The sequence below is a fragment of the Orbicella franksi genome, chromosome 3, assembly GCF_964199315.1.
Source record: "Orbicella franksi chromosome 3, jaOrbFran1.1, whole genome shotgun sequence".
NCBI lineage: Eukaryota > Metazoa > Cnidaria > Anthozoa > Scleractinia > Merulinidae > Orbicella > Orbicella franksi.
The window spans coordinates 11,306,079-11,333,261 of record NC_138147.1 but is presented as its reverse complement, the minus strand read 5'-3'; the positions used below and the strand labels follow the sequence as shown (position 1 = coordinate 11,333,261).

Genomic DNA, 27,183 nt, shown 5'->3' with positions numbered 1-27,183 from the left:
CTGTCGCGCCAAACAAAATTCATAAATTATGTCAATATATTTTGGCGGGATTGCGTTCCCACGGGGAGCTAGGAGGAGAATTGCTACGAGGCATCAGTAAATTCTGAATTTGGTTCGACTCTGGCACGACGTCTGAATCAGAGTTGTTTTTCTGCCGTGCCATAGTCGAACCAAATCGCAATTATGTTCGGCACGGCAGAAGCACGACGTCGGAACTGGGCCTAACGCAACACGTTACGCGAATTTTTCGATAGTGGAACTTGACAGATCTATAAAAAGATAACCAAGAGAAATGAAAGAAAATGCTGACGCGCTTTAAGAGATTGATGCTTTGTGATTAACACTGGACAGTTATTTTGCATCAACGATCGCATTTGATACCCGATTAATTCGCCGGAATTTCAGTCGGTCGTTTTAGCATTAACGGCTTCTGCCGCCTTAGGAAAACAGTCGGAAAAAAGAATATAATTTTATCGAATTTTACATTTTATAACCTTTCTATTGATATATAGTTTGTGGGGGTTTCATTCAAAACAGCGCGCGTACGAATTTTTTACTGGATGACACCCGCGAAGGTTTGAATTACCTTAAAAGTAGGCTTCTTAAAATTGTGGAGGCACGGTGGCCTCACGGTTAGTTCGCTTGGCTCCAAATCGAGCGGTTCTGGTTCGAATCCTGGCCAGGGTCATTGTGTTGTGTTCTTGGGCCAGACACTTTACTCTCACAGTGCCTCTCTCCACCCAGGTGAATAAATGGGTACTGATGAATTTAATGCAGGGAGTAACCATGGGATGGTCTAACATCCCATCCAGGGTGGAGTAGAAATACTACTTCATGGTACAGACACCGGGATAAGCTCTGGCCTGATGAGCCACTTGGCTCATATGCAGACTTTACCTTTTACCTTATACCTTTTACCCATCCCTCCCTGCTCAGGAAGGACCCATCTCAGTCAGCCTGCAGTGTATGCAAGGTGTTTTATTGGGTGCCAGTGAGCAATTGATTGTATTGCAACCATTTTGAATTTGCAAAACTTAAAGAGGCAGCCTTTTCTTCGATGCAGTCCAATCTCTCTGCCTTGTGAAAGTTTAATTTAACAGGAGACTGGGCCATAGCTTGTAACATGAACCGAGACAATTGCCTCTGTCCAGTGGAAAATTTTGAATTTTTTTTTTTCAATATTCTAATTAGGAGCATATTATGAATTTATTTTCCTGATTTTGCCTTGGAAATTTTCATTTTGTTCAGGCCCTGGGACACAGTAAAACAAATCATATCAGATTACTGTCAGAGGTTATAGGATGAGGGGGAATAAACCTCAATTATGTGATATAGTATATGTGTTTTGTCAGTTTCGTTTCATTTCACCGACCAAAATCTTGTGAGTTGGATATTTTACGGTGTAATTTAAAACGTTAACGTTGTTATTTCTGTGTAATTGACTTCAAATCATTTAAAAAGTACTAAAAATGTCCAGAGCATGAGATAGGTGAGTGTCCGGAACAAGAGCTGTGAGTTTATGGAAGACGTGCAGAAGCAAAGGTCAGTGCATACGTAAGAGAAGCTTACGAAAACGTCAAAACATACGAAAAACATACGAAACGTCAAGTAAATGAACTTTGTTTTTTAACATGCGTTTTATTGCCATGTTTATCACCGCAGTTTGCGTGTTATTTCTTATCAAGAGAAGCTTAGTGCCTGGAAAAAAATTCCGGCGAGCGCGAAACAGAAGAATCATGAGAACGAAGATCAGCGAAGCGATCGGGGCGGGACAGGGCTCACTGGGAGCCCCTTCGCAGGAGAAGGGATAGGGCTAAAATGGCGGCGTCGACAAAATCTGGATCGGACCGGACCGGATCACGTATCGGATCACGGACCGGATTACGGATCGGATCACAGAAAAAAATAAAGTTTTAAAGAAAAAAAATAATAATAATAAATAAAAAATGAAAGTGGAAAACTAAAATATGTTAAATGAAAATAAGAATCCCCAATTTGACACAATGACATGTTTATTACAGAGAACGACAAGAGGTCATTTAAAAAGCCACATAAGCGCCTAATTTACGACGAATTTAAATTGTAATGAACAGGCAGATGTAGTTATATTTGAACGTTAGTTGGCTTGAAGCTTGCGTAAACCTCCCATTCTCGTTCTTGAAATTGTTGTTAGTGTCAGTACCTAATTCTCGGCTACATTTTCGTGTCAGATGTGAGCGTTACAGTTGGCGTTACAGTTAATGAGAAAACTTACGTACGAAAGCTTAAGGACATGACTTGCTTTAAAGGAGCTACGTCGCGATTTGCGCATCTTGAAAAAAACTAGCCTAGTTTTTCAAGTTCGTCATTTGCAGTCCTCGTTAATCTTTAGCGATCCTCATTCCGTTTTGATTTGTTTTTGCCTCTTAAGTGTTTTCTATCCTAGAACACGATCATTTTAAGGTTTTATTCTATTTAAAGGCAACTCTTTACGACCCTAAAAATGACTCTAAAAATCGTGACGTAACTCCTAAAATGTTGTTTATTCTCGGGTTGCGTTATCGTTGACACTATCGATGTTATTATTATAATTTTTTGTAAAACAGCTATATTTCCTTGAAATACAAATGGTTTGTTTCATTTTATTCCAGTGCGAAATGTCGTATTCCAAACTCACATCTTGTGAAAGTATAGACTTGTCTCAAAAACGGAAATTGTTTGAAATCATCACGTGTTTAATATTTTTTTTGGTTTTTAGTTTTTGTGCTTCGATTCATACGTTCGTCGTATTATTACCATGCTGACTCGTTTTATGACAGTTTACCTTTGATGCAAGTAAATATACGAAATATCATTTATCTGAACTGTGGAGAAAGATATGAAGACATGATTGATTATCGCAATCATACACACAACTTGAGCAGTTGTGAAATTAAAGCCTGAAAAAAAAATTCAGGCCCGAACGAGACTCAAACCCATGACCTCTGCGATTCCGGTGCAGCGCTCTATCAACTGAGCCATCAAGCCAACTGGGAGCTGGTCACATTGTGAGTTCGTAATATACCCGTAGATGGTGAAGAGTGCAAGTGAATATACGAAATATCATATAGTTGAACTGCGGAAAAAGAGATGAAGACATGATTGATCATCGCAATCAAAACCCAACAGCCTGAAAAAAATTCATCTGTGACCAGCTCCCAGTTGGCTTGATATTATAAAAGAATAAAGGAATATCAAACTGAATAACAATTAAATAAAACGTTATGCTCACAGTAGTCACTCTCGTGTAATTTGCTCAACAAAATTTTGAATTTTGAATTTTGAAGTTTTTTTCTTTGATCCGATCCGTGATCCGATCCGTTATCTGGTCCGTGATCCGATCCGTGATCCGGTCCGATCCTCGTTTTATCGACGCCTCTAAAATGGTGTGACATAACGTGATGGTTACATGACGCGTTTTCATGTCTTTCATGGCTCCCCAACCCCGTGACGGGACGGGACGTTTGCTGGCTCAAATCCCGGAAGTATTTTCTATTAGCTTCTATTATGTTAAATTCTGAAACAACCCATAAAGCAAAGCTGAGCCTTAGAACTGAAATGGAGGCGGGCACACCAAAAACAGCACTGGAAGAATTTGTGAAGCTTCTCTTAGAAAGTGGAGGGGAGCTGGAGCTGGGCCGTGCAGTATTACTTCTTTCCCTACGCAGCCGTAAAGTTGTTTCAGATTTTGGCGCGTTAGAGTTCGTGAAAAGGTTTCCGCAACTATTCATGGTCAGCCAGACCAGACAAAGGAAATCGAAAGTAATGGTGAAGTTGGATGTACCTCTACAGTTTTGTCCTCAAGCTGGAGAAACCGGTGGATGTACTGATAGACGATGTGATCAGTTACATTTATGCCCTTTCTTTGTCAAAGAAAGCTGTAAATTTGGTGATAAATGTAAAAGATCGCACGATTATCGCGACGAGCACACGATCCATGTGGTGAGGCACTTCCGTCTTGATTTTCTTAGTTCCTCCCTTCTGCAGAAAATTCTGAAAATAATCGTGGACGAAGGCGAAATCCAGCGAGCTGCAGCAAATCGGTCTGTACCAGATATCTGCAAATTCTACAATAAAGGGGTGTGCAAGAACGGCCAGCTTTGCCCGTACCTGCATGTCTGCGAGCACTTTGTTGATGGTGATTGTAAATTCGGCGCGAAATGTAAGAGGGATCATGATTTTTCTGATGAGCATAATAGAACAGTTCTAAAACAATATGATATGGATGGCATTGGTGTCCGTAGAGTGCTTCAGCGCCTGAAGGGGAGAGAAAGAAAGAGGACTTTGAGTGCCAGTTCTGATGGTGAGAATCGATGATAATTTCAATGTCATGTTTTATTCATGTTGATTCATTTGATGTTTCATTTTCTATCGAAAATAACCCAGTTTTTGATCAACCCTTTGACTATCATTGGGGGAGGGGGGGGGGGGGTTGGCAAACATTGTTTGCTTTGGTACTCTTCTCTCTTTCATCTTGTACCCTTTCCTCCCAAATCACAATTTTAATTAAGTTAATTAGTTAAGGCCCGGTTCATACGTCGCATTTCTGCCGTGTTGAATTCAATTCAGTTAAGTGCGGCAGAAATGCGACTGTCACTTCATACGTCACACTTGTTTCGAACTTTTTTTCAGAATTAATGCTGTCGGGTATGTCAGTCAGCGGAAAATGTTTCAGACGCAGAGTATTCAATATGGCAGACTGAGATACTGAGGTACGAAGGACTTAAATTTTGCGAAAAATTATCCGCCAATGGATCGAGAAGGAGAAGGCTGACAATACAGCAGTTTGTTTTGCAATATATTCAGGTTGCGTTGGGACGAGAGTGGCCAAGTTTCTTCATTCTCTTTGGTGGGACCAAATTTACGCATGCTCAATACATTAACATAATGTGGAATTAGATTCAACACAGCAGAAATTCAACGTTTGAATGACTGTCGCATCTCTGTCGGATAATGTGCAAAGCCCACTCGAACATGCAGCAGAAATGCGGCAGCCGATTCAGACATCAAATTTCTGTCCAATTTAATTGGTTGAATCGAATTCAACAGGGCAGAAATGCGACATATGGAGTGGGCCTAACTGACTAATCAATGACTAAATATTTTATCAATGATGATGCTGCCTTTTTATTCCATTTGTGAATTTTCTTCTCCCAAGAATAAAAGAGACCATGCAGATTACCTTAACAAGACATTACGGAATTACGGAACACGTCAATTGAACATGTAAATTAGCTTCCAAAAAAGTTAACAGGGCATGTGCAACTAGATGCAGAGATGCTGACAGATGTCAATCATTAAAATCCCAAGTGTATGTCAATGTCAAAACCATTGTTCCTAAAATTTGCTGGCGAAGCCTCAATCTATTCATCGTATAACAGTAGGTGCTAATTAGGAAGGCCATCTTGATTTAACTACTATTGTTGAGAAATACATCTTAGGTGTCATCATTTAAATTCAACAAACGCAAGAGCTTTGCGTAAACAAGTCCATAATAATTGTCAATTGGAGCAAACAAATAAACTTTTCAATTTGTCTAGAGCTTTTGGCGAACATATCCATCGGTTCAAATGCACGTACGATATCACCAAATTAACAAACAACAGAAAGCACAAACAAATGTGGACCTAATTTCTTTCTTCAAAAATAGTCTATACAAAATAACAGAAAAAAACTTACAATTTACTCATCCTTTTCGCCTAACTCCTTTTGTGAGATCCAGTTATTTACCAAACAGCGTGATAAAAACTGGCAAATGCAGCACTTAAAGCTACTTGACAAAATGGTGTCAGCAAACCAAAGTGACCACTGGTTTCCTTCTCAGCGGGATTTTCTAAGTGATGGCCACTGCAGAAAAAATCCATCCCTCTCGCTTCACTCTTTACTTGAACATCAAAATCAAAACAGCTTTTTAAACTTCTCTCAGTACCGTGTATATTTCCACGCAGCTTGTGTTTATTTCCACGCGGCAGTCGATTGTCGTGTCTTTTGTAGTGAAATATTTTTCGCATAGTTTTGCATAAGCCTGCTTTGTTTCCTTAGTTCATAGCTAGCAATGATTGAAAAGAACATTTTTACACTTTTTCACAATACTAATTGCTCCTATTGTCTCGAATGGACTGAGAGGGAGAATTATTTAACTCCCTTTGGGAGTTCTGGTTTTGAAGTCAAAGGGAACTGAAAACAGCGGCAAAGCTTTATGGGTGAGCAAAGCATCTCGGGTACCCCACTTTTTTCAGCCGACGTGTTTCAATGGGCGCAGTTCCGTAACGAACAAATGATAAAAGAAGTTTTAACGTGGTGCAGGTCAACTGTTCTGGTTTACACCATCAACTCTGGCTCTCTGTCCATTTCAAAGCAGTAGTATAGTTTAGCGGTCAATAAAGCTTTTTAAAGCCACACCCACACCCAGATTGGTCTGTGTAAGGGGTGTAATTCAAATTTTCCAGTGAGCATCCCCAAACACATGGAAGCCCCCACCCCCCTCCCCCCACCAGGGTTTTTTTCCATTTGTCACCCCTCATTATTTTCTGGGACTCTTCATTTTGCACATCATTTTATTGATAATTAAACATTAATTAACTATTTGTTCTACATTTTGTTGACCTCTTTCTATGCTTTCTCTTCGTTTTTTGATTAGCAGGAGATGCTACCCCTGTGCGAAGAAGTCTGGTACAGAGCCCAGTGAGCAATACTGGTGGTAACTTTCCGATGCCACCACCATCGCAGAGATCAGTTTCCACTCACTCTCTACCAGAGATCTGTAAATTCTACAGCAAAGCAACCTGCAAAAAAGGCGAACAGTGCCACTACCTACACGTGTGTGAGCATTTCATTAATGGTGATTGCAAATTTGGTGAAAAGTGTAAGAGAGAACACGATTTCTCCTATTCACACAATAGAAGAATTTTAAAAGAACATGATATGGGCAACATTAGTGAACTTAAAGTCCTGGAACGTCTCCAAACAAGAGAAAGGAAGCGAACTGTGTGCACAAGTTCTGATGGTGACAGGCCAGAACAGTTAATGTCTTCATCAGCAAATGCTATTGGTGTTCCTTCCATTCAAGCAAATAATAACACTGGCAAGGATACTGAAATTTGTGGATTTCACTTACGTGGCAAATGTAACTATGGTAACAGCTGCATCCACCGTCACACAGAACTACCTTATTTGTGGGAATTTGCTGTACAGGGTGATGACAAATGGGAGAGCTTTTCAATTGACCTGAACATGACACTGGAGCGTGCTTACTGTGATGTCAGAAATGACATTTCGGAAACTGTGACAATTAAGGGTTCTCTTTGCCATGTCCGTTTTCAAGACATGACTGCTGTTCCACTCGGCTCTGGAACGCTTGTTGGTATGTATCTGCTACGTGGTAAATTTGAGAGCAAAGAGGGGACTCAGGGTGGGTGAGTGGGTTGCATTATAGAGACTGCTATATATCTTGGCCCTATTTCCAGTATCCATGTGGTTTTAAGACCAGCTGAATACATATTAAGCAAGTCCCTCCTTAGCACAAATGTATCATGATTGACCTCCCAAGGAAATACTTATTAAGGACCATATAAAACCTCCTGATCATGATGGGAGGGAAAGTTAAGCGACTAGAAGAAGATCTACTCCCCTTGTATGATATGAAAGTCCGTTGCAGGGTTACCCCAACCCTAACAGTAAATTTGCCAATACCCATTTTTACTCCCAGGTGGAGAGAAGAAGCACTGTGAGAGTGACATGTCTTTCCTAGGGCCATCACTCAAACCTGAGCCACTTAACTTGGAGTAAAGCTAACCTGTAGGCCACTGCCTCTCTATAGGAGGGTGTCCACAAACTCTACCTGTCGTTCCTTGAATAAAATTGTATTGGAGGTCTTGGGAGACATTATTATCCTGTCTAAAGTTAGTAATGTGTCGTTCCAGAAAGAAAAAACCCTTCCCCATTAAAATTTCCAGTGAGCTTCTTTGGGTGGATACAGATATTTCCTGGAACTGCACAATAATATAATGTTCATGTTATGTCCACCAGGATAAAAACTCAGTGTCCCCTTAAAGAAGCTCTCCCAAACTGTAGACAGTAGTTTCCACTCAGAGGCGATGTCTAACCAGTTCATCTTTGTTCTAGCTATATCAGCTTCAAATGCTAAGTTTCCAAGGGTTCGAAGACTGTCCACCATATCATCAGTAATTGCTGCAGCTGGCCATGTTTTTAGCACAAGATGGCAGTGGTATTGGCAAGATGAGACTGGCAAGTGGCAGTCATATGACACTCCTGGTGATGGACATGCTGTCAACACTACAAGCAGTCGGTGTTTTGAAACAGACTATGTAGCAGGTACGACAACTGTACTGGTAAGAAAGTGGTGGATAAGATCAGTGAAAGCAGCTAGGAAGCAAAAGGGACTGTGTGGTAGAAATGAGAGCTGGGACTATCAGTTACAAGAAAGAAGTATCAGGCACCATTTGATAAATAGGAAACAAAAACAAAAAGGACTGTGGTTACTAGGTAAAACACAAAAGAATGTGGTAGGTAAGAATCAGAATGGACTATGTGTTAAGTAAGAATTAAGCGAGGGCACCATAAGTTACGTACTAAGGAGTAAAGACATGACCTTAACGATAGTATATGGAAGGGAGTGCCAGATGAGTTTGTTCTTTCTTGAATGTGTCAGTCATCCAACATATCATCGCTGCAATTCATTTGCAGGAAAGGACACTCATGCATTTAGTGCAGGCCATCACCACTACACTTTGCACTTTAAAGAATGGCGTCAACAGAACAATGTGCATAAAACCAAAAGACCCGTTAGAAGAAGACCTGCAGAGTTTGTTTCCAAAGAGAACATGAAAGACATTGTTCAAAGGTAATTAAATTCAGTGCCCGAGGGAAGTCCCATCTAAAATATACAGGGGTGCTCGACGGAAATTTTGAAAAGAACCCCTAAGAGATACCAAGATCCTCTTTCGTGGGCGTGGCTTGAATTTTTTTCACCCCTAAGAGGTACCAATTCTAAAACAACGCATTAACTGACACTTGCATAATTTTTAATAGCATTAAAGACGATTGTTTCGAATACCTTTTACTCGTACAGTTGATTATCAAATATCTCCTGTCATATTTTTTTTCCGCACAATACCCTAAAAGGTACTGCAAAAGCTCTCGAATTGGACCTTTTGAGCCTGAACTCCCTAACAGGTACTAAAACTCTCCCAGGGAGGGCGGCAGTGTTGCGTAGGTTGCAAAAAAAGAAAACAAATAAGCAGACAAAATAAGAAATGGTTTATTTCTCAAAAGAATATGATAATCATGATCTCTTGTTTTTCAATCAGACGGAGAGCAGCCGTCATGGCCGTTCCAACAAGCTCAGCTTCCACTGAATCAGAAAGTGTACCAACCCATTGGACGCCCATTCCTGAAGGCAAAGACTACTCCTGTGTGGTTTTGCAAACCATTTCTGATGAATACAAGAAGACTGAGAAAACATTTCAAGAGACCATGGATGGAAGTCACGAAATCATCAGGATCGAGCGAGTGCAGAACCCGGATTTGTGGATTCCATACGTACAGTAAGTCGGTCAAGGGCCGGTCAGTTTGCAGGCTTTCATATTAGCTTATGTTCAGAAAAAAAATATTCATATTTCAGGACATGTTCTTTCAGTTGTTTACAGAGAGGTGCATAAGGCGGTTAAGTATTTCTTCCGAGGAAACTTTTCGAAAGGGACTTAGCAGCCTTCTCCTGCCACTACTTCCACAGAGCAACTACTTTCGCAGGGCTCGCCGCTATTTTCGAGGAGATTCACATACAACAATGAAACCGTTACTTTCGGAATCGATCCGGAACTTAACGCAACATTATTGCATTAACATACAGTATTAATAGTTAGTGTGATAAAGTGCTTTCTCTGTCCTTTTTTCTTCGTTTGCAATTTGCAGAAGAAAAATCCGCATGGCTAAGAAATCTGGCAAAGAACCTGAGGAGCGGCAACTTTTCCATGGCACAAACCCCGAAACTGCCAAGGCCATCTGCCAGCAAGGGTTTGACTGGCGAATGTGTGGAAAACATGCCACATCTTATGGAAAGGGAAGTTATTTTGCTTGTAAAGCCAACTATTCACACCGTTATTCAAATCACGGCGTTTCTCGAGGTTGTAAGCAAATGTTCTTGGCTAGAGTAGTGGTGGGTTCTTACGCTAGAGGTGACAGTACCCTGACTCGACCTCCACCTAAGGATCCGTCGAAGCCAAATGTGTTGCACGATTCGTGCTGCGATAACACAGCTAATCCAGCATTGTTTGTCATCTTTGAAAACGGGCAGTCTTATCCTGAGTTCTTGATCACATACCTGTGATCTGGACCTTTTGCTGTCATACGGTACCGTACCGTACCGTACAATAGCGTAACGTAACGTATCATATCGTAAAGTACTGTAACGCACCACTGTTACGTTACGTGTTTTGCAATATTTGAAGTTATTTTCATATGTTTCTAAGAACTTTCACATAGTCTAGGTTTTCTTAGTTTTAGGTAGAAATTTGCCAATTATGATAACTTTAGATAATATACCTGAGAGAACAACTCTTGATTTAGGTTTGTGACAATCCTTAATAAAGGCCAATCTTTACGTAACTTCATTCCAACACAGGGAAAAGGCGCATTGAATTGCGGGTTATATAATAGGTGCATTTTGCTTAGAGAAAAAAATATATTCATGTCGTGTACTGACACTCTGGTATTGTATTGCAAGTTTAACACCGATAAATGAAGCAAAATTTAAGAAAAACGTGCGACAGTACTTGAAAAGAATTCGCGACATTCGATGGACAAACGTTGCTAGCCTGCTAGCCTAGTTGATAGCTATATAGCTAGGGATAGATCACTTGATAGATAAGCGCAAATTGTTTGACCGTTTTCTAAATTTATTGATACTATAAAGATTTCAAATGTCGAAGTTGTCGAAAAACAAGAATTAATTTTTGCTATTATCCCTAATCGTACATATTTGTGTTTGTGATGTCTTAGGGTTCAGTTGAACATTACCCCGTAAACGTAAACAAAATTAAAAGTTATGAATAAAGCAAAAAACAAAAACAAAAACAAAAAAGAAACAAATCTAAAACCAAAAGCAGTAAAAGAAAGGTCTCAGTTGTCAGCTTGCTGCATTTATGAACTAGAAATTTTAGGTAAGAGGTGAAAGCAAAAAGGTAACTACCATTCACTCCAGCTGTCTGTGTGAATGGAAAGGAAACCGGTGGGCTGTAATCAGTCGTGGGTGAATGTTTTGATTGGACGGAGTCATACATCACCTGTTGTTGAACCAAATTTACGTTTCTTGTTCGATGCACTTTACTGGCTTGAAAGTTGTGTGCATCATGCAAGCGCGCTAGTACTGAGTTTTATTGTCGATAACTAAATTTTCAAGTTTTGGAAACTTGTCGTCAAACACTTGCTGCACACAATAGTTGATTGGTTCAATACAGTCGCCGGATAACATTTTATGATCAGTCTTAGGACTTCCAACTGAACGATAGCAATTTTTGCGGAAAGTCTCGGTGTTGAGGCCCTAAGACACTTATTAGTAGGCAGCAGCATGAGTACAGTAGACTTCAGATTTCATGTTGTATGAACGCTTTCAAAAAGTGTTAGTTACACAGAAATCATTTCGAGTGAGAGGCGCAATGGCTTAGTGATCAGTACTTTAAACTCTGGATCCAAAGATCTTGGTTTGAGCCCGGTCGGGTCATTGTGTTGTGTTCCTGGGTAAGGCACTTAACTCTCACAGTACCTGTCTCCACCCAAGAGAGCCAGTGGGTACTGGGGTATGGTTGGGATAACTAACAAAATGTTAGAGATAGTGATATGTGATGGACTAGCATCTGGGGCCCCTTTCTCGAAAGTCCCGGTAGCTAGTGATCCCGAAAAGCTGGTTTTTGTTTGCCGTTTTTACATCCAAGATCTAGGTATTAATAGTTTTGACATTCACACTAAAATGTCAGGAAACGAAACAGAATTGACCGGCTTTTGAGCTAAAACCCGCAGTACTATTCCTGAGATTTATATCTTAAAATTTGGCTACGGATCCGTTAAGTTACCGGGACTTTCGAGAAACAGGCCCCTTGGTGATTTAATTAATGATTGTGGCTATAGTATCCTGTAACAGGGAGTGCTTCTACCGAAGCCTGAGTTAAATGCCCCTTTCAAAAAAGAAAACAAATAAACAAACAAACAAAAAACAAATGCGACAAAGAAAAAAAAAGCTTAATTAAAAAGAAAAAAAGAAATCCCACTGAGTAACATTACGTAGAGCTTGTAGGAACTCGAAGAAAAACGTCAAAAGGGTAGTGGAGGTATATAGTTATTCAAGTAAGGAAAATTAGATAGTATTAAAGCTGAGCCATTATGGCATTTAAGACGTACCTCCTGTAGCAAATACTGGGTATCATGATATAGTTTAAGTCTGATTAGACAACACAGAATAGAACCAGAAAGTAAAACCTGTCTCACTTGTAGCGACTCTAGAGGATTGGTATGAAATTTTCGAAATCTGGTCCATCCCAAAAGCCAATATTGAAAAGATTCGGTCTAAAGGCAATGACTTATTTTTTACCTCTTTCAGACTTTTTGAAGTTATATTCGCATTTTCGTTTATATATTTTTTGGACTGGCTTATTGTTCAAAGCAGAAAGCCCAAGAGCCTGTTCAGTTACACAATGGAATCATCCCGGTATTGGGGGCAACTTCTGTCAGTTTTACGAGTGGTATCTACAGCCTTGGTCATAATAATTAGAAAACGTCATTCTATACGCATTTTGCACCCCCCCCCCCCACCCCTTCCCCACTCCTGTACGTGCAATGATGACATAACACTTTCATCTAACACAATTTTTGTATTTTACCATTTTCCAACATTGAAAGGGGAAATGAGGGTGCTGACACTTATTCTTAAGGTATTACGGTTATGGTTTCATGTTTTTGCTCATTTTCCAACACAATTTGTCCATGGTTGTAGATATACTGTAGAAGGTGTGAACATTTATTGCTTTTATCCATGGCATTTCGTCCTATTAGTAAAACGGGTTTTGTTTTTACGCTCGTAGATAGATTTAGGGTTTTTTAAGTTTTGATGAAGATGTCTGTTTTATATCTCTATTTAGCATGCATAAACAAGCAAAAGCTAACGATAAAACACAACGTTTGGGTATCTTCATGACGCCATTGTAGACTGAGGTAATGAAAAATAAGGAATGCAAATTCTGCGAGTTATTAAAGGTGTATGTACAGGGACGTAGCTAGGGGGGTCCTGGGGTGCCCGTGACCCCCCCTTTTGTTAGCCTTTTTTGAGCAAACAACCTACAACAGGTGGTGAAAACGACATCATAATCTGGTGAATACCCTCACTTTGACAGTGTGAGCCCCCTTTGAAAAATCCTGGCTACGCCCCTTATGTATTTCCTATTTTCCAATAACTTGACAATGGCGTCATGAAGACACAGAAACGTTGGTTTGTATCGCTAGTTTTTAATTGTATTTTTGGTGTTAAAACACAACGAAATACTCATTTATAGCCGTGTAGATGACAATAAAGTCAATAAAATTAATTCGTGTTATAAATGGTAGACGTTGTACTATGTATCGAGTTCACTCACTCATCCTCATCGGGCCAATGAGGACGCTTGAGGACTCTCCAGTTCAATTTACGCTAAATCAAAAGAAGCGGAAATTTATGCCTGATGAACAGTTTTCAACCCGAATTCTTATAACGCCATGCGCCATTCAAGATTTTTTTTTCTGTCCTAAACTTTTACGACTTGAGAATGTCAAACAATTCCTATTTATACTGTATTACCCAGAAAATAATAAGCACTCGAGACCGTCCCAGATTAATATTTTGTCCCTTCACTCTACCCCTTCTCGATTTTGGGCAAAAAAGGTTCTTCATTTGCTTTCCCCTCTGACTAACCACTTTTACAACCTTTTCACTTACATTATTTTGGCTGGATGCGCGCGCTCGTTCTTGTCAATTATTATTTAATTATGACGAAAGCTTTTTGCTTATGCCGTCACAATGGACGCCAAGCCTTGTACGAGAAATAGACAGAACTTTGCGTCTTTAAACTATTCAGAGTTAAAAACAACTCGAATCGAAGAACTTTTTAAAATAAGTTTTGCCTTTGAAGAGTATCACGTGATTCTTTATTGCCGCGGCTGCCAAACGAAATTGGCGGGAAAATTCGATGAAGAAATGCGAAATGGCGACCACTTCTCCGTCCGTTAGTGAACTGACAGCATTTAGGAAGATTTCAAAAGGTAAGGACTCACCTATATGATCATATAACATCTTAGGTAAATAACGCTGAAGTAGAGCAAATATTTTTATGATTTCTATGATGTAAACCTATAAAAGCAAAAAGGTTTCTAGGTAAGCTTATATGTAGGTCATTTGAAGATGTCTCAAGTGCCGGTTTTTTCATTTCAAGCGCGGTCGTAGACAGACAAAAATTGCTACTGAGACAACATCAGAAAAAGATGCTTTACTGAGTTATTTCGATAGCCTCTTACGGAAACTTGAAATAAATTAACTCAAATAAATTCCACACTTTTACCGACTCAAGTGCCTCGGTTCGCCTTACTTGAAATAAGATTATTCCTCCCTGAAGCGTATCTCAGCAGTTTCGAGGCTTCTCGAATTTCTCGCTATCGACTCTCTGAAATGTCTTTAAGCGAGGTTTCAACCTCATTGGCAGTTTTTGAAGCTCATCTTGGGAGAGCTTTGGCTATTTTTATATGAGATGGTTGAATAATTATGGTTGGCAATAAATAAGTTTAAGCTTAATACCAATGGATTTGACTGTAGAAGGGATGTGAAGTCTGTTTGTGTTACTTTCAATAGGTACAAAAACATGTAAGCTAAATTTGTCCTCAAAATCAAAATGTTACTTTCTCACAGGAAAACGTAAAAACAAGGAAGCTAAAAAAGAACTGAAAACCTTGACAACAAAGAAAAAGTTGAAAACATTACCTAAGGTATGATATAGAAGTATAACAACAGTTATATAAACTGGGATTAAAGCAACGAGTAAATGAATAATAATAATAATAATAATAATAAGTAAATCAATTATTGAGTGGCAAGGTATTTAGAACTGCTTAGCTAATTGAGGACACTATGAATGAAGCGAATATTGTAAATAGATCTGAAAACTTGGTAAAAATCGCAACTGGCTGGAGGCTTACCAGTTGGCAATTTACAAGACGTTGAAGAACAAAATTCGGGACAACGAAGGCAAGTCCATCTAGTGGCAGGGATGAGGATTTGAACCTGGCACCTCCAAAAGCGGTCCGAGTTCGAGCCCTGGCCGGGAAAATTGTGTTTTGTTCTTGTGCAAGACACGTTACTCTCTCTCAACCCACGTGTATAAATGGGTACCGCCGAATTTAATGCTGGGGGTAAACCTGCGATGGGCTAGCATCCCATAAAGGGGGGAGTAGAAATACTCCCAGTCGCTTCATGCTACACAGAAGCCGGAGATAAGCGCCAGCCTGATTAGGCCCTTTGGTTCGTTTGCAGACTGTACCTTTTTTACCTGACATGGACATTTGCCTTTATATGATAGATGTGACATAAATTTTCCCTTTTCTACAGGAGAGCAATTCGTCAGAGCTTTCCTGCTCAAAGTCCTTGGTTAGCCCTGTGCCAGAAAGTTCTGTACCAGAAGCAGTGTGGGAGATCGAATATAGTGAACTGGTGCCAGACCTCTATCCTGAGCTATCAGATTCGCTGAAAATGCAAGAAAGTGACACAGAACATGATGACAGAGCAAAAGGCAATTTCTCTCTATTTCATTATTCGTTCATATTTTATCTATTATATTTTATTATTCCCATGATGTTATGGGCAAGCCAGATTCTAACATTTAACCAAAGGTTAGTGTTACAATCTTAACTTGCATATTTTTCCATTTCATGCATTCAACAGGGAAATACCTTACAATGATGTTTTACTCTAAGTAGTCATGAATAATAATAAAAAAATAAATAAATATTATGGGCACCTACAAGATCAGCGAAATAACAGCTTTCATACCCAATTATGTCCTAATACCGCAACAGTTTGTACTGATCATGCGAAATTGGGTTTTTATTATTTTGACTGTTAAAACCAATACCGTATAAGCATGATTTTTTCGTAACAGAGTCCCGAGGCCAGAATTTTCCGCTATGATATTCCGCATTTCTCACAGTTTCCAGTTTTTTCCACTGACCTGTCCTTTGTGAAATTGATGCAAATTCATTTTTCTTCGTATAGGATATTGTTTGTCAGTATGTGAGAGTCAAAGCGACAGTGAGGAAAATGTTCAGTGCGTTCCAACCAGTTTTGACGACAATCACTTTTCACAAGACAGTCATAACAATCCTGGCACAAGTCAGCAGGTAACGGCGTCCAGTTCTTCAGTGTGTGCATTTTTTTTTTGTTAGGTGTTGGTTTTTATGTAACAAAATGATTTTAATAAAACATAACGAACAAACACAAATATGCTCAAAATGAAAAACAAAAACGTCAAAAAAGAACAAAGCTAAAGTTTGAAGTGCTGTTTGATCTGACTTTGTTAAAGGGAACATTGCTTTCCTGGATGATGACCTCGACAGATGTTTGCTGTTTTGGACAATTTTTAACACAGTCAACTTTTAAACCATTTCAGAGTCAAAATGATTCCCAACAATCAAATTCGAACAATCAAACCACGTTGAACAACTCAAAGAGAAAGAGAAAGCTTGCAAAGCCTAAAAAGATCAGGAAGGGAAATGACGCCGACAATGTACAAGATACAACGAGAAAGGTTTGAGCGCACAGGTTTTTTTTTTATTATTATTATTATTTTCTTTAATTATCTACCTTTGCCAAATAGCGCATTGCGCTTTCTCAGAGTGATTTTTTATGGGTGGTATTGCAGAATTCTAAGAAGTTTGGTCTGGCTCAAGACACAGAAAAACAAGGAACGTGGGCCCAGTGTAGTATCCCCAGTTGTGGAAAATGGAGATTCCTTCGAAATGACGTCGATCCACAGGAGTTACCTGAAAGATGGGTCTGTTCAATGAACAAAAGTAAGGCACTGTTCTCACTGTAAATCTCCAGTAGAATAAAAAAAGAACGTCAATAGCCGGATACACCCTGGGCCGCAGCCAGAAAGAAAATATGACTGAGGCAATGCCCATGAAACAATAGACCAATTTCGATGTATTAAAATTCATCCTATCATAACAGACCTCAGCACGAGGCTCGGGGGAATAAACCCCGCAAAGTCTTTAGGTTGAATTTTAATGTAACGAAATTGGTCTATTATGACTGAGTGAGGCAATGTCTAATGTATGGTTAAATTCTCTTCCTAGTTATTTAGGATGTTAATGATCACTATAAACAGCAAAAACGAAAAAAAAATATATGACCAGCTACAGCCTGACACCAGCGGATACACATAACATCTATTCCAATAATGGGTCAAACGCACAGAGTGAGGGTCTATTCGTGTGATTCGTCGTTACCCGTACACTGATTTTTTTTTTTTTTCTGTCCAAATAATGATTATTGCTTTGTTATCATTTTGTCCAGATGATGATTACAATACATGTAGTGTTTCACAAGAGACATTCGATAGCCAAGAAGGTAACTTAGGCGTGATGTACACACCTTACCCAAGTGGGGCAGTTGTGTGGGCAAAGATGGTCGGCTACCCGTGGTGAGTTTCCGTTACCTATAGGAACGATACTAGTTACACTATTTAGGCCGTTTCTGACTGGTAAATAATCTCTCCTTAGTTTTCTCATGGGTGTGGACGCGGAGGTACACGGGTTGGTTAGGATGATGGACTTGATATGAAAACAAAATCATCCGGAACTCTTACCCCTTTAACTGAAATTGTAGCATATGCATGATAAATCACGACGGCAGAGGAAACAAGAAAGTCGCCAAAGAAAGATTAAATGAATAGAACGACGGATCTGCCCTTCATGCTATACATATTTAAGCCCATTTCAAAGGGAATGGTCAACTCCGGCTTCGGCTTTTTGGAGGACGCGGGTCACGATAGCGAATGTTCCATAGGCGTTTCCTAGGACAACATATACTCTTTTATTTTGCCTCCACTACACATCCGGACACACTAGACAGTGATTAAATTGGGTGCGTTGGCCAGCCAAGCCATCGTCCCGTTTATTCCATCTCAGCATATAATACAAGCTATGAATAAAAAGACAATTGCTAAGTGCACCAAAGCCGGACACGAAAACCCTAAAACCAGCAAGTGGAGAAAATTGGGAACGTGTACCCCCGACCAAGGCAGTGGTGCAACCCTCGGGGTTTTAGGGTATCCTTAGTTAACATCAGTACTGTAGAATAATAAACCTAAGGCTTTATACAGCGATATAATAGCAATAAGAGAACTAAATAAACGTACAACAGTGGATTACAACTGATGATATTATTAAAAGAAAACCAAACTTAACCTAAACACGGCAAAGGCTGGCCATAGAATGTCTCACCTCGCCAACTGTCACCGATTACAAACTCAAATCCCACTATACACTGCGCACCTCAAACCCGTACCCAGCCCTCTGGTCCGTGCCGGCAAAATAGTAATTTATGCTAATTTAAGATCATCACAAATTACATATTTCCTTTCATTGTTTGCCAATATTTCAATTTTAATTTTTTTTTTTTTTTTTTTGAGAGAACCTTATAACACTATTAGGGAAAATTTTTAGGTAGAGTCAATACAGTGTCCCCAATTAGCCCACATGGGCTAAATACATTGACACGTTAATAAAGTTCTTACTTACTTATTTCAATCTATTTGGACTTGAACGCTGGACTTCATAGTTAGCCAGAGGGTAGTTGTGGTATCACGGACAAACTGAATTCGATTAGTAGAGATTCATGCCGTTGTGGTTACTGTAACTCCTCATATATGCTAGTCAGCTTTCCGCCAGTTGAGGTACTTCTGATGACTCACTGACAATTCAGTTGCACTTGTTGTCTACCAACAGGTGGCCAGCAATGATGGAGAATGACCCAGATTATGGTTATTATTGTGAAACTGGTGAAGATAATGTCACTCCGGTAAAATAATACATAACAACAGTAACGTGTAGTTTGTAAGTGTGTAAATCAGATTGAATTAATATCATCCTGTTTACAATGACTCTGTAGCGCAACAATTTCTTTAGCTTTGCCCAAGAGATGATAACCTCTTGCTTTACCTCAATAATTTTTTGATCTAGTCGGTAATATCTATCATAAAATTATACACTGAATAGATATTCAGGCTTTGTTATCGTCATACGTATATAGGTATATACTTTATTTTTCTGTGAGTCGCTAGACTGTGCTGGACTCTTCCTTCCCTAAGTTTCAATACGAGTTTCCCTCACATGACGCACAGTGCTTGATATGAGGCTAGTTTATGCATTTCAGATCTCGTACCACGTGGTGTTTTTCGATAAACAAGTATCGAGAGCTTGGGTCAACGCTGCTTGCATTCGTAACTTTTCTTGTGATGATGACCCTGACGATATGGGAAAGGTTTGTTGACACGTGATACGCTATTTTAAACTTAAACCTTGATCTGTAATCTATGCGTTCACTGATTCAGATTAGACTTTCCGCTCCAGCCAACGATCACTTTTCACCGGTAATGGCGATATTCAAAGTAAAAGAAATATTGGGACACACTGGTTTACTGATGTTATCTTACCGGAAAACAATTCGGGTAAAAAGATTTGGTTAGTTTCAGTCAGAAATTTACTCTTATCAAACCCATACTTAGCCATTTACTTCACACAAACTGATCTTAACTTTACTACACGATCTCTGGCGTTTGTAGGACAAGCTATTGATTGTAATGAACACAGAATATACCGAAGTTCTTTTACTTTCTCAAACAGAGTGATTGTGATTATAGATAGTATTTTATGCTCGTTTTTCACTAGCTCGTTTTTTTCCTTGCATTTTTGATTGTGTGGAATTTTAAGCAATCTCTAAGACACTGAAATTCGAACAGCGCATCTCATCTATTCTGGATCCTTTCAGATTACCGTTAGAGGAAAGAACTACAGGAGACAGCTCACAACAGCTACTTTGGCAGCTCGGAGTGCAGCGCAATTGGCTCTTCAGGTCAGAAGCGGGCTTAATCACATGCAGTTCAGTCTTGGGACAGGAAAGAGATCGCTTTCTGTTCTTATTTAGACAGTTTTTACCTCCATGTTCTTCTAGTTTCAATGGCAAGACGATGTCGAACCACAAGTTTCCTTTTGTTACAGCTGTCGTTTCATACTACTAATAATAAGAAGTTTATTAAAACTCTCTGGAAGTCTTAGACTGAATTAACGAGCTAGGTTTACGAGAAATAATATTAAATAAATCTAACTAATCTAATAATACTACAAATCTATATATTGTACTCATCATTTTGCACCTCAATTCAAGGACATTGGGTCATTTCCTGATCTCCGGAGATACAAACGGACAAAACAACTAACTTTTTAATCTTTTCTGTCAGCAGACTCGATTATCAGAATATGGCTTTGCAGCACGCTACGAAGGGACTATTGGTGACAAGGCTAAGGAGAAGGAGCGCTTAGCTAACTTGAAAGTAGAGGAACTCATTGATTCAGGTGAGAAGAATGGTTAACTCAGTTTAACCCAGTTCTCTAAACCCGCTTCCAGAAATCGATATGTATTCACGTCAGCATTTATAAAACACTACCAAGATGCGCATGCGGGAGGACTTCAATTTGTACTGACACCTGATTGTGCTGCAGGTGTTTAAAGTCAATTTCCAACAAATTTTGACGAAAAAAATAAACGGAGTCAGATAATATTGATCAATCAATAAATACTTTATTTAAACACGTTACGCCTAAGAGCTAAGTAAGCTTGATCAAATACGAACGTGCATGCAAAAAATATCAGTGTTTTCATTTAAACGTGATCAGCATCGTGACTGATGCTGGGCGACACCTACCTTTATCTTGACTAACTAAAAGTATTCAGTTGTTTTTTTTTACGTATCATCTTGCCCGAGAGGTATTGATAGCAGTGGTAATTTGAGAAACGAGAGAGCGAGTGTTTCTATTTGATATCTAATGCTGGTTCATATCTTCAGTTACAGACTCGTCGAGCCAGGAAATTTGCAGTAGTGGAAATAGTTATAGCGGCACAGAAGATATTAAGCAAGTTAAACCAAAAACCCCAACCAAACCTAAAACTTCCAAAACGAAGCCTACAAACAAACCAGCCAAAAGCAAGGAAACGACTAAAGAAAGTGGTTCAAGTAGTCTTCAGAGAGAAACTGGAAAGAAAAAAGACAAGGCAAAGGGGTCCACTTCAAAGGCCTCAGTGATAACCAGCAGTAACAACAATGGTTTAGTATCAAGTCTATTACGTTGTTCATTAGAACCAATGATTGATTACAACTTATCTGGCTTGGTATACAAAAGTTGGTTACAACAACAACGACAACAACAACTCTCCTTGTACCCGACATTTACATCCCTTGTAATCAAAAGGGAAAAAATGATGCTAAATAATACCGGATTGAAGTTAGCAATTAAACGCCGTTGTCACACTACGATCAGTCTCCCTTTTAGTTCATCTAGCGACAAGTAAAACAGAAAACGGAGAAATAGTGGCTGGCTAACACTAGCTGGCGAATGTTTTTTTTCCGCGCGTCTTGCTGTCTGGCCGGTGCTCTCGGGGCTATATTTTGGTTTCTCTCTCGCTAGAAAAACTAATAGTGGAACATTGAACATATTTACGGCATTTTATCCAGCTCTAATTAAACTTATTGTTCACAGCTTCTCTAGCTTCTAAACACAGAGGAACAGCAGGCGATGCGTGCGCGGAGGGTGAGGCGGAGACTTCCTTTAACCTCCTCTTCTCCACAGAATCTGCCCCGATTCACTGTTATCATAAACACTTTCAAACCAAGATTTTTCTGATAAGCCAATAACAAACGAGGATTAGACACGAGACAGTCGAATTCAAACTAGTGTCAGTAGAGAGAAGGAGATACTCTTGCCAAACAAAAACGGGGGGAAATTGCCACGAGAAGCATATGTGTATAATATCATCTTGACTGATGATCTTACTGCTTCCACTTTTTCCGCAGAAATATTGCCTGAGAACAATGATGGCGTATGTACCGAGATTAGTGAGACTATCCATGAGACAGAGAGAATCCAAAAACGGGATGATGAAACCGTGGTGGTCACAAAAGAACACGAGCCTCCAGTTCCATGTGTCTCAACTGTTGAAACCGATTCTGCAGGAGCCATTCCTACAGACGAGAAGGGTATTTGTAAAGCTACTACCACTAAATCGCGTGAGACAAGTTTTAATTTTGCGGAAGCCATTCCTACAGACGAGAAGAGTATTTGTAAAGCTACTAACACTAAACCGCGAAAAACAAGTGTTGAAAATTCATCCGTAAAGAAAAGCACAGAAAAAAAAAGTTGTTAAAAGGAGGCAAAGTACAACTGAAACACAAAGTGTCGGAAAGAAACGAAAGATGAGCAAGGGTGTCCCAAACGACTTAGCAAACAGTCTCACGGAAGATTCTAAACAAAAGGAGCAAGAAAAAGACAATGCAAGTGCTGTGATATCTATGGAGTCATGGTCATCAAAAGCAACACATAAGGACCAGGACGTGACTGATGATAGTAAACAGCCAGTTAAAAATGCCAAGGGGGTTCAAACAAACTCAGAAGGAAAGAAGGGTAGCGGAGACAGTTCCAAACTTTCGACGACGAGCGAGTGCCAGTTAGGCGTCCCAGTACAAAAACAAGAAGGAAAAAAGTCCAGGAAGTCAAAGAACATCTCCCAAGATAATACTGTGGAAGAAGACTCGACAATGAAGAAACCGAAAATCCAGAGAGCCGCCAAGAGTAATGGGGCGGGAACCTCAAGTTCTGACGTGTTAGCTCAAAATGGAGAGTGTGAACACCAACGAATACCTAAAAAGTTAGGGTTTGCACTGAAAAGGTCGGCCGCAAGTACAGATGTCCGTGTAGCCCTTGATGAAGACAGCTTAGCTCGGAAGAAATCTTTACCAAAGTTAGTGAAAGCTACTTTTAAACCTCCCGTTGCGACAAAGGGAGGTAACAATGGTAAAGCACGGGCTAAAATGCCTAAACTATTGAAGCCTAACTTTGTTAGCCCCACGCTTGTAAAGCCTGATAACAATCATGATGTTCCCAAAGAAGCGCGTGAAGAAAAGATGCCCAAAAGTGTCGCATGCTCAGACGCTTTCGAGCAGAAGACTGTTCCCAAGAAAAAACTGTCATTGAAAAGAAAACCACAGTGCAAGGATCAGTTATCTGCAGGTAGCGCATCAAAGAAGGCAAAGGAAGCAACATCCTGCCAGGGTAAGGGTTTGTGAATAGTATTCAACGGTTTTGTTGTCCGCTTAAATAATTAAAGTTGTGGCTAGTATAAACTACGAGATTGTTCCTTAGTTTAGTAGGTATGTGATGGATATACATTTAGCGGCCACTTTAAAGTTCGTTGCTGTCGTTTAGGCAAGTAGAAAAGAGCCTTGATTTATTCAACTCAATATAATTGTCTCTCTTTATTCAGCTTTATGTTTGTTTTGGGTAATAAAACGAAATCAGAGAAAGATAGCTCATGCAGAGTGACGTAATATTTTCAAGGCTTAAAATTTGGTGTAAAATGTCCTTATCTACAGGTTACGAATCAACTAAAATACGTAACATTATTACAATCACTTACCTCGGACCTTTCGCGCACGGAACTTATTCTGAAAGTTTTGTGTAGCCCACGTGATCCCAGTAGAGGCCAGAAGAGTGTCTGTGGTAAAGTGGCCTGATTTTCCCCTCAAGATTCCTATGTTAAGATATTTTCCCCGCCCAATACCCCATCCAGTTATGCTTTTCCCACGTTCTACCTACTTACACGAATGTTTATATGAAACCTGTCATTTTGTTCTATCCTTTTTTAGAGGATCTTCAGGCTGAAATTGACGAAATCGATGAGGACATCGCAAGTATACGGAAAGAACTACGAGTGTCGGATACCAGCGACACAAGTTTACCTGAGGAGATGATCACCTCTTCAGTCGCAGAACAACAAATCAGTTTGTCAGATTCACCTGAATTTTGAGCCGGACACTTAGCATGCAGATTAGTATAATTATATTTAAACGTAGGTTTTCGCTCTAAAAGTGGCTTGTTGTTTAAGTCGATGTACATTGCATGTTCTCTTCAATGGCATTTTGTAAACAAATATGATGATTATAATACCCTTTGGATTTTGCAGACTTTGTTTTGAGATGCCCATGAGACAACTTTTATACTTTCAGTATTTATTAAGGGACCGGTTAATCAGTCACATAGCGAGGCTCGAAATTTATACTTTTTAACTCATATTTTAAAAACACTACAGTAGAACACTAAATCATGCAGCAAATCCGGTGTGACATATCAGCTTATGTTGAGCCTATTTTACGTAGCTTTGCCTTAGTTTATGAAAAGATTATTACATTAAAATTTTATGCTTCCACGAAACAGAGCACACAGAAATATGACACCGAAAATCCTCGAATTAGCGCCCGGGGTGCTTATTTCAAATTTAAGAGAAGACGGGGGTGCTTATTGGAGGGAGGCGCTTAATCGAGGGGGTAGGGGGCCGCTTATTTAATTTTTCCCAAATCGTGGCCTGACATGATCATTTTTTAAATACATCATCTGCACGTAAATAACAACATAAACTGTTTATCGACATAAAAAGCTGATCCTAAAGTTTAGATCGCCGCACCGTTAGTACTTGTAATTTTTTTTTTTCTAAACTTGACGTGTACACAAACTGAAACAAGAAATTGTAGGATACAACTTAGAAAAAACAGAACTGATGTTTCCTGTATTATAAGGATGTCAATTACTAATGACTGTGTAAAAAGGGCTGGACGAAAGTGAAACTACACATCCTTTGTTGTCTAATTACTCGTCCACAAAATGGGGGGAGGGGAGGGGGGTACTTATTTTAAATTTTGGCTGATAGGAGGGGGGCTTATACGAAGGGGGCGCTTATTCCAGGGGGGGGGGGGCGCTAATTCGAGGATTTACGGTATCACCAACTGCGTCTGTTGTCTGAGTCTGAATAGCGCGGCACACTAATCAGTTGCCAATCGTAGCAGACTATTATTTAGACACGAGTGTTTCACTGGAAAATACTACTTACTTATCCCCTTAGCGCCCTTGAGGACTTCTGAGGCCAGTCAAAAATACACCACTCCTAAAATTTATACGAAACTACTTCCGGGGTATTTTCCTTATCCTCACAAGTGTAGATATTGATGACGTCATTTCTTGCTTTTTTTCACGGTTGTTTTGTACAAACAGTCAATTTGTCTGTATAATAAAAAGAAAATTACACTGTGGCTTGAAGATATAAATTTTATTTTCGAGTGGTAAAAATCTTTTACCAACGAGTGCAGCGAGTAAGAATACTGTTTTTGTCACTCGAAAATAAAATCAATATCTATCTTCGCACCGACGTGTAATATCTTCTTTGACCTTCGTTGTATCTATGCATTATTTTGATGGAAGAAGAAGAAATGAAGAGAACAGAAGAAATAAGGAAAACTGTCGTTAGGAAAAGCGGCTGACATACTTGGCTATTAGCTATAAATTGCCGTGAAATAGACCCTTCCAACTCAGTATAGTAATCATTCATACAAATAGGCCAGTACCATGTTAGCTCTGAGGTTTAGTTAGGGGAATAAAACAAAAGAAATCACATCGAGGTTGAAGGATGGATAATTAATGTATTTTGTTTTATTCCCCTAAGCCTCGGAGCCGGCGAAACAATCGCCCAAAATCCCTTGAGGAAGATCACACCTGACAACCAGTTGCTAAGGACGCTGAAAAAAAAACTCGTTAATACGATATATTTTGCCAAAAGTGTTCAGGCATGAAGCGGTGGCGAAATTGGTAGACGCGCAGAATGAAGGTCTGTGGGGGTAACCCTGTGCGGGTTCAAGTCCCGTTCGCTGAGTGCAAATTTTTTCTTTTTTTTTTTCTTCTTCTTATTATTTTGTTGTTGTTGTTATTATTATTATTATTATTATTATTATTATTATTATTATTATTTCCACATTTTTATTTCCATTATTAAATACAAAGTACAGCGCTATTATTAAGTGTAGGCCCGGTACAAACGCCGCTCCACTCATGTGCCGAACCAAACTTGATTAAGTTCGACTTTAGAGCGACTTTGGAGCGACGGCTGGTTCAGATGGCGTACTTGCGTCGAACTTCATTCGGGAAGTCGGTGGTAACAATTTTCGACGAGAAAATACGCGTTCTGGATTCAAGAACTCTGTCCAAATAGATAAGCTGTGACTAACATTTCGCTGTTATAGCTGTTATATAGTTTGTGATGTTTACCTGATGAATTGTGATTTTAGCGTTGTTTAGTTGTTAGGTTCTCATTAGTTATTAGGTGGAATACCTGTAAACTAGCTCTCAAGCTAAGCGTATATCCACGTTAAATAAAGCATTCATTCATTCATTCATAGCAATATTTAGGGAAGCAAATTCAAACTCAAGGTTCAGTGTTTGTATTTAGACAGGTTTTATCCCGGTTAATTCGACTTGTTAAAGTGAAATCGCATAACCTGGGCTATCATCACGAAGAAAAAGCAAAAAATGAATTTGCGCGAAAGAAACTCGCTTGTACAGTCCACCATACCCCGTGACCAGCCCGCGAAAACTCAGTTTCAGCTTAACCTACCCAGCAAATCTCGGCTCTAAAACCGCACTCTTTTGAGCCAGGATGCTCTCCCGGCACAAACCTTGGGGAATAGTAATTGATTCCTGTCGGTTTCTGTCTGGGATTTAGTAAGGCCCAGTTCAGACGCCGAACTTTTCATGAGCCGAACTTAATTCGAATTTGGACCGACCCAAATTACCAAAAGTACACCTGTTGATTCAGACGTTGAACTTAATTCGCGGAACTTTATTTAGTTTAAACCAAATCACATCGAAATGATAGCGATTTTCAGGCAAAGTGAAAACTGCTTGTAAAATACGTCATGATAATTTATGCATTAGGTTCGGCTCATGAAAAGTTCGACGTCTGTATCAAAACCGTTCCAA

At 39.5% G+C, this 27,183-nt stretch overlaps 2 protein-coding genes across 4 annotated transcripts; both read left to right on the top strand.

Moving 5' to 3' along the window:
- Positions 1 to 2,818: 2,818 nt before the first annotated feature.
- LOC145481216 (protein mono-ADP-ribosyltransferase PARP12-like) lies at positions 2,819 to 13,878 on the top strand. 3 transcript variants are annotated; one of them, XM_081459649.1, is made up of 6 exons: positions 2,819 to 4,321; positions 6,662 to 7,381; positions 8,143 to 8,352; positions 8,725 to 8,881; positions 9,348 to 9,584; positions 9,952 to 13,878. In XM_081459649.1, the coding sequence occupies exons 1-6, from the start codon at positions 3,526 to 3,528 to the stop codon at positions 10,364 to 10,366; spliced, it is 2,535 nt and encodes an 844-aa protein (XP_081315775.1). In that variant the 5' UTR covers positions 2,819 to 3,525; the 3' UTR covers positions 10,367 to 13,878. The 3 variants fall into 3 exon arrangements, with proteins under 3 accessions (XP_081315775.1, XP_081315776.1, XP_081315774.1); XM_081459650.1 differs by having other exon boundaries at positions 6,659 to 7,381; positions 8,152 to 8,352; XM_081459648.1 differs by having other exon boundaries at positions 6,659 to 7,381.
- Positions 13,879 to 21,023: 7,145 nt separating this feature from the next.
- Positions 21,024 to 24,278, top strand: LOC145481215 (uncharacterized). Its single transcript, XM_081459647.1, has 2 exons — positions 21,024 to 21,431; positions 22,179 to 24,278. Exon 2 carries the CDS (start codon positions 22,578 to 22,580, stop codon positions 23,445 to 23,447), a length of 870 nt encoding a protein of 289 aa, XP_081315773.1. The 5' UTR covers positions 21,024 to 21,431; positions 22,179 to 22,577; the 3' UTR covers positions 23,448 to 24,278.
- The last annotated feature ends 2,905 nt before the right edge of the window (positions 24,279 to 27,183 follow it).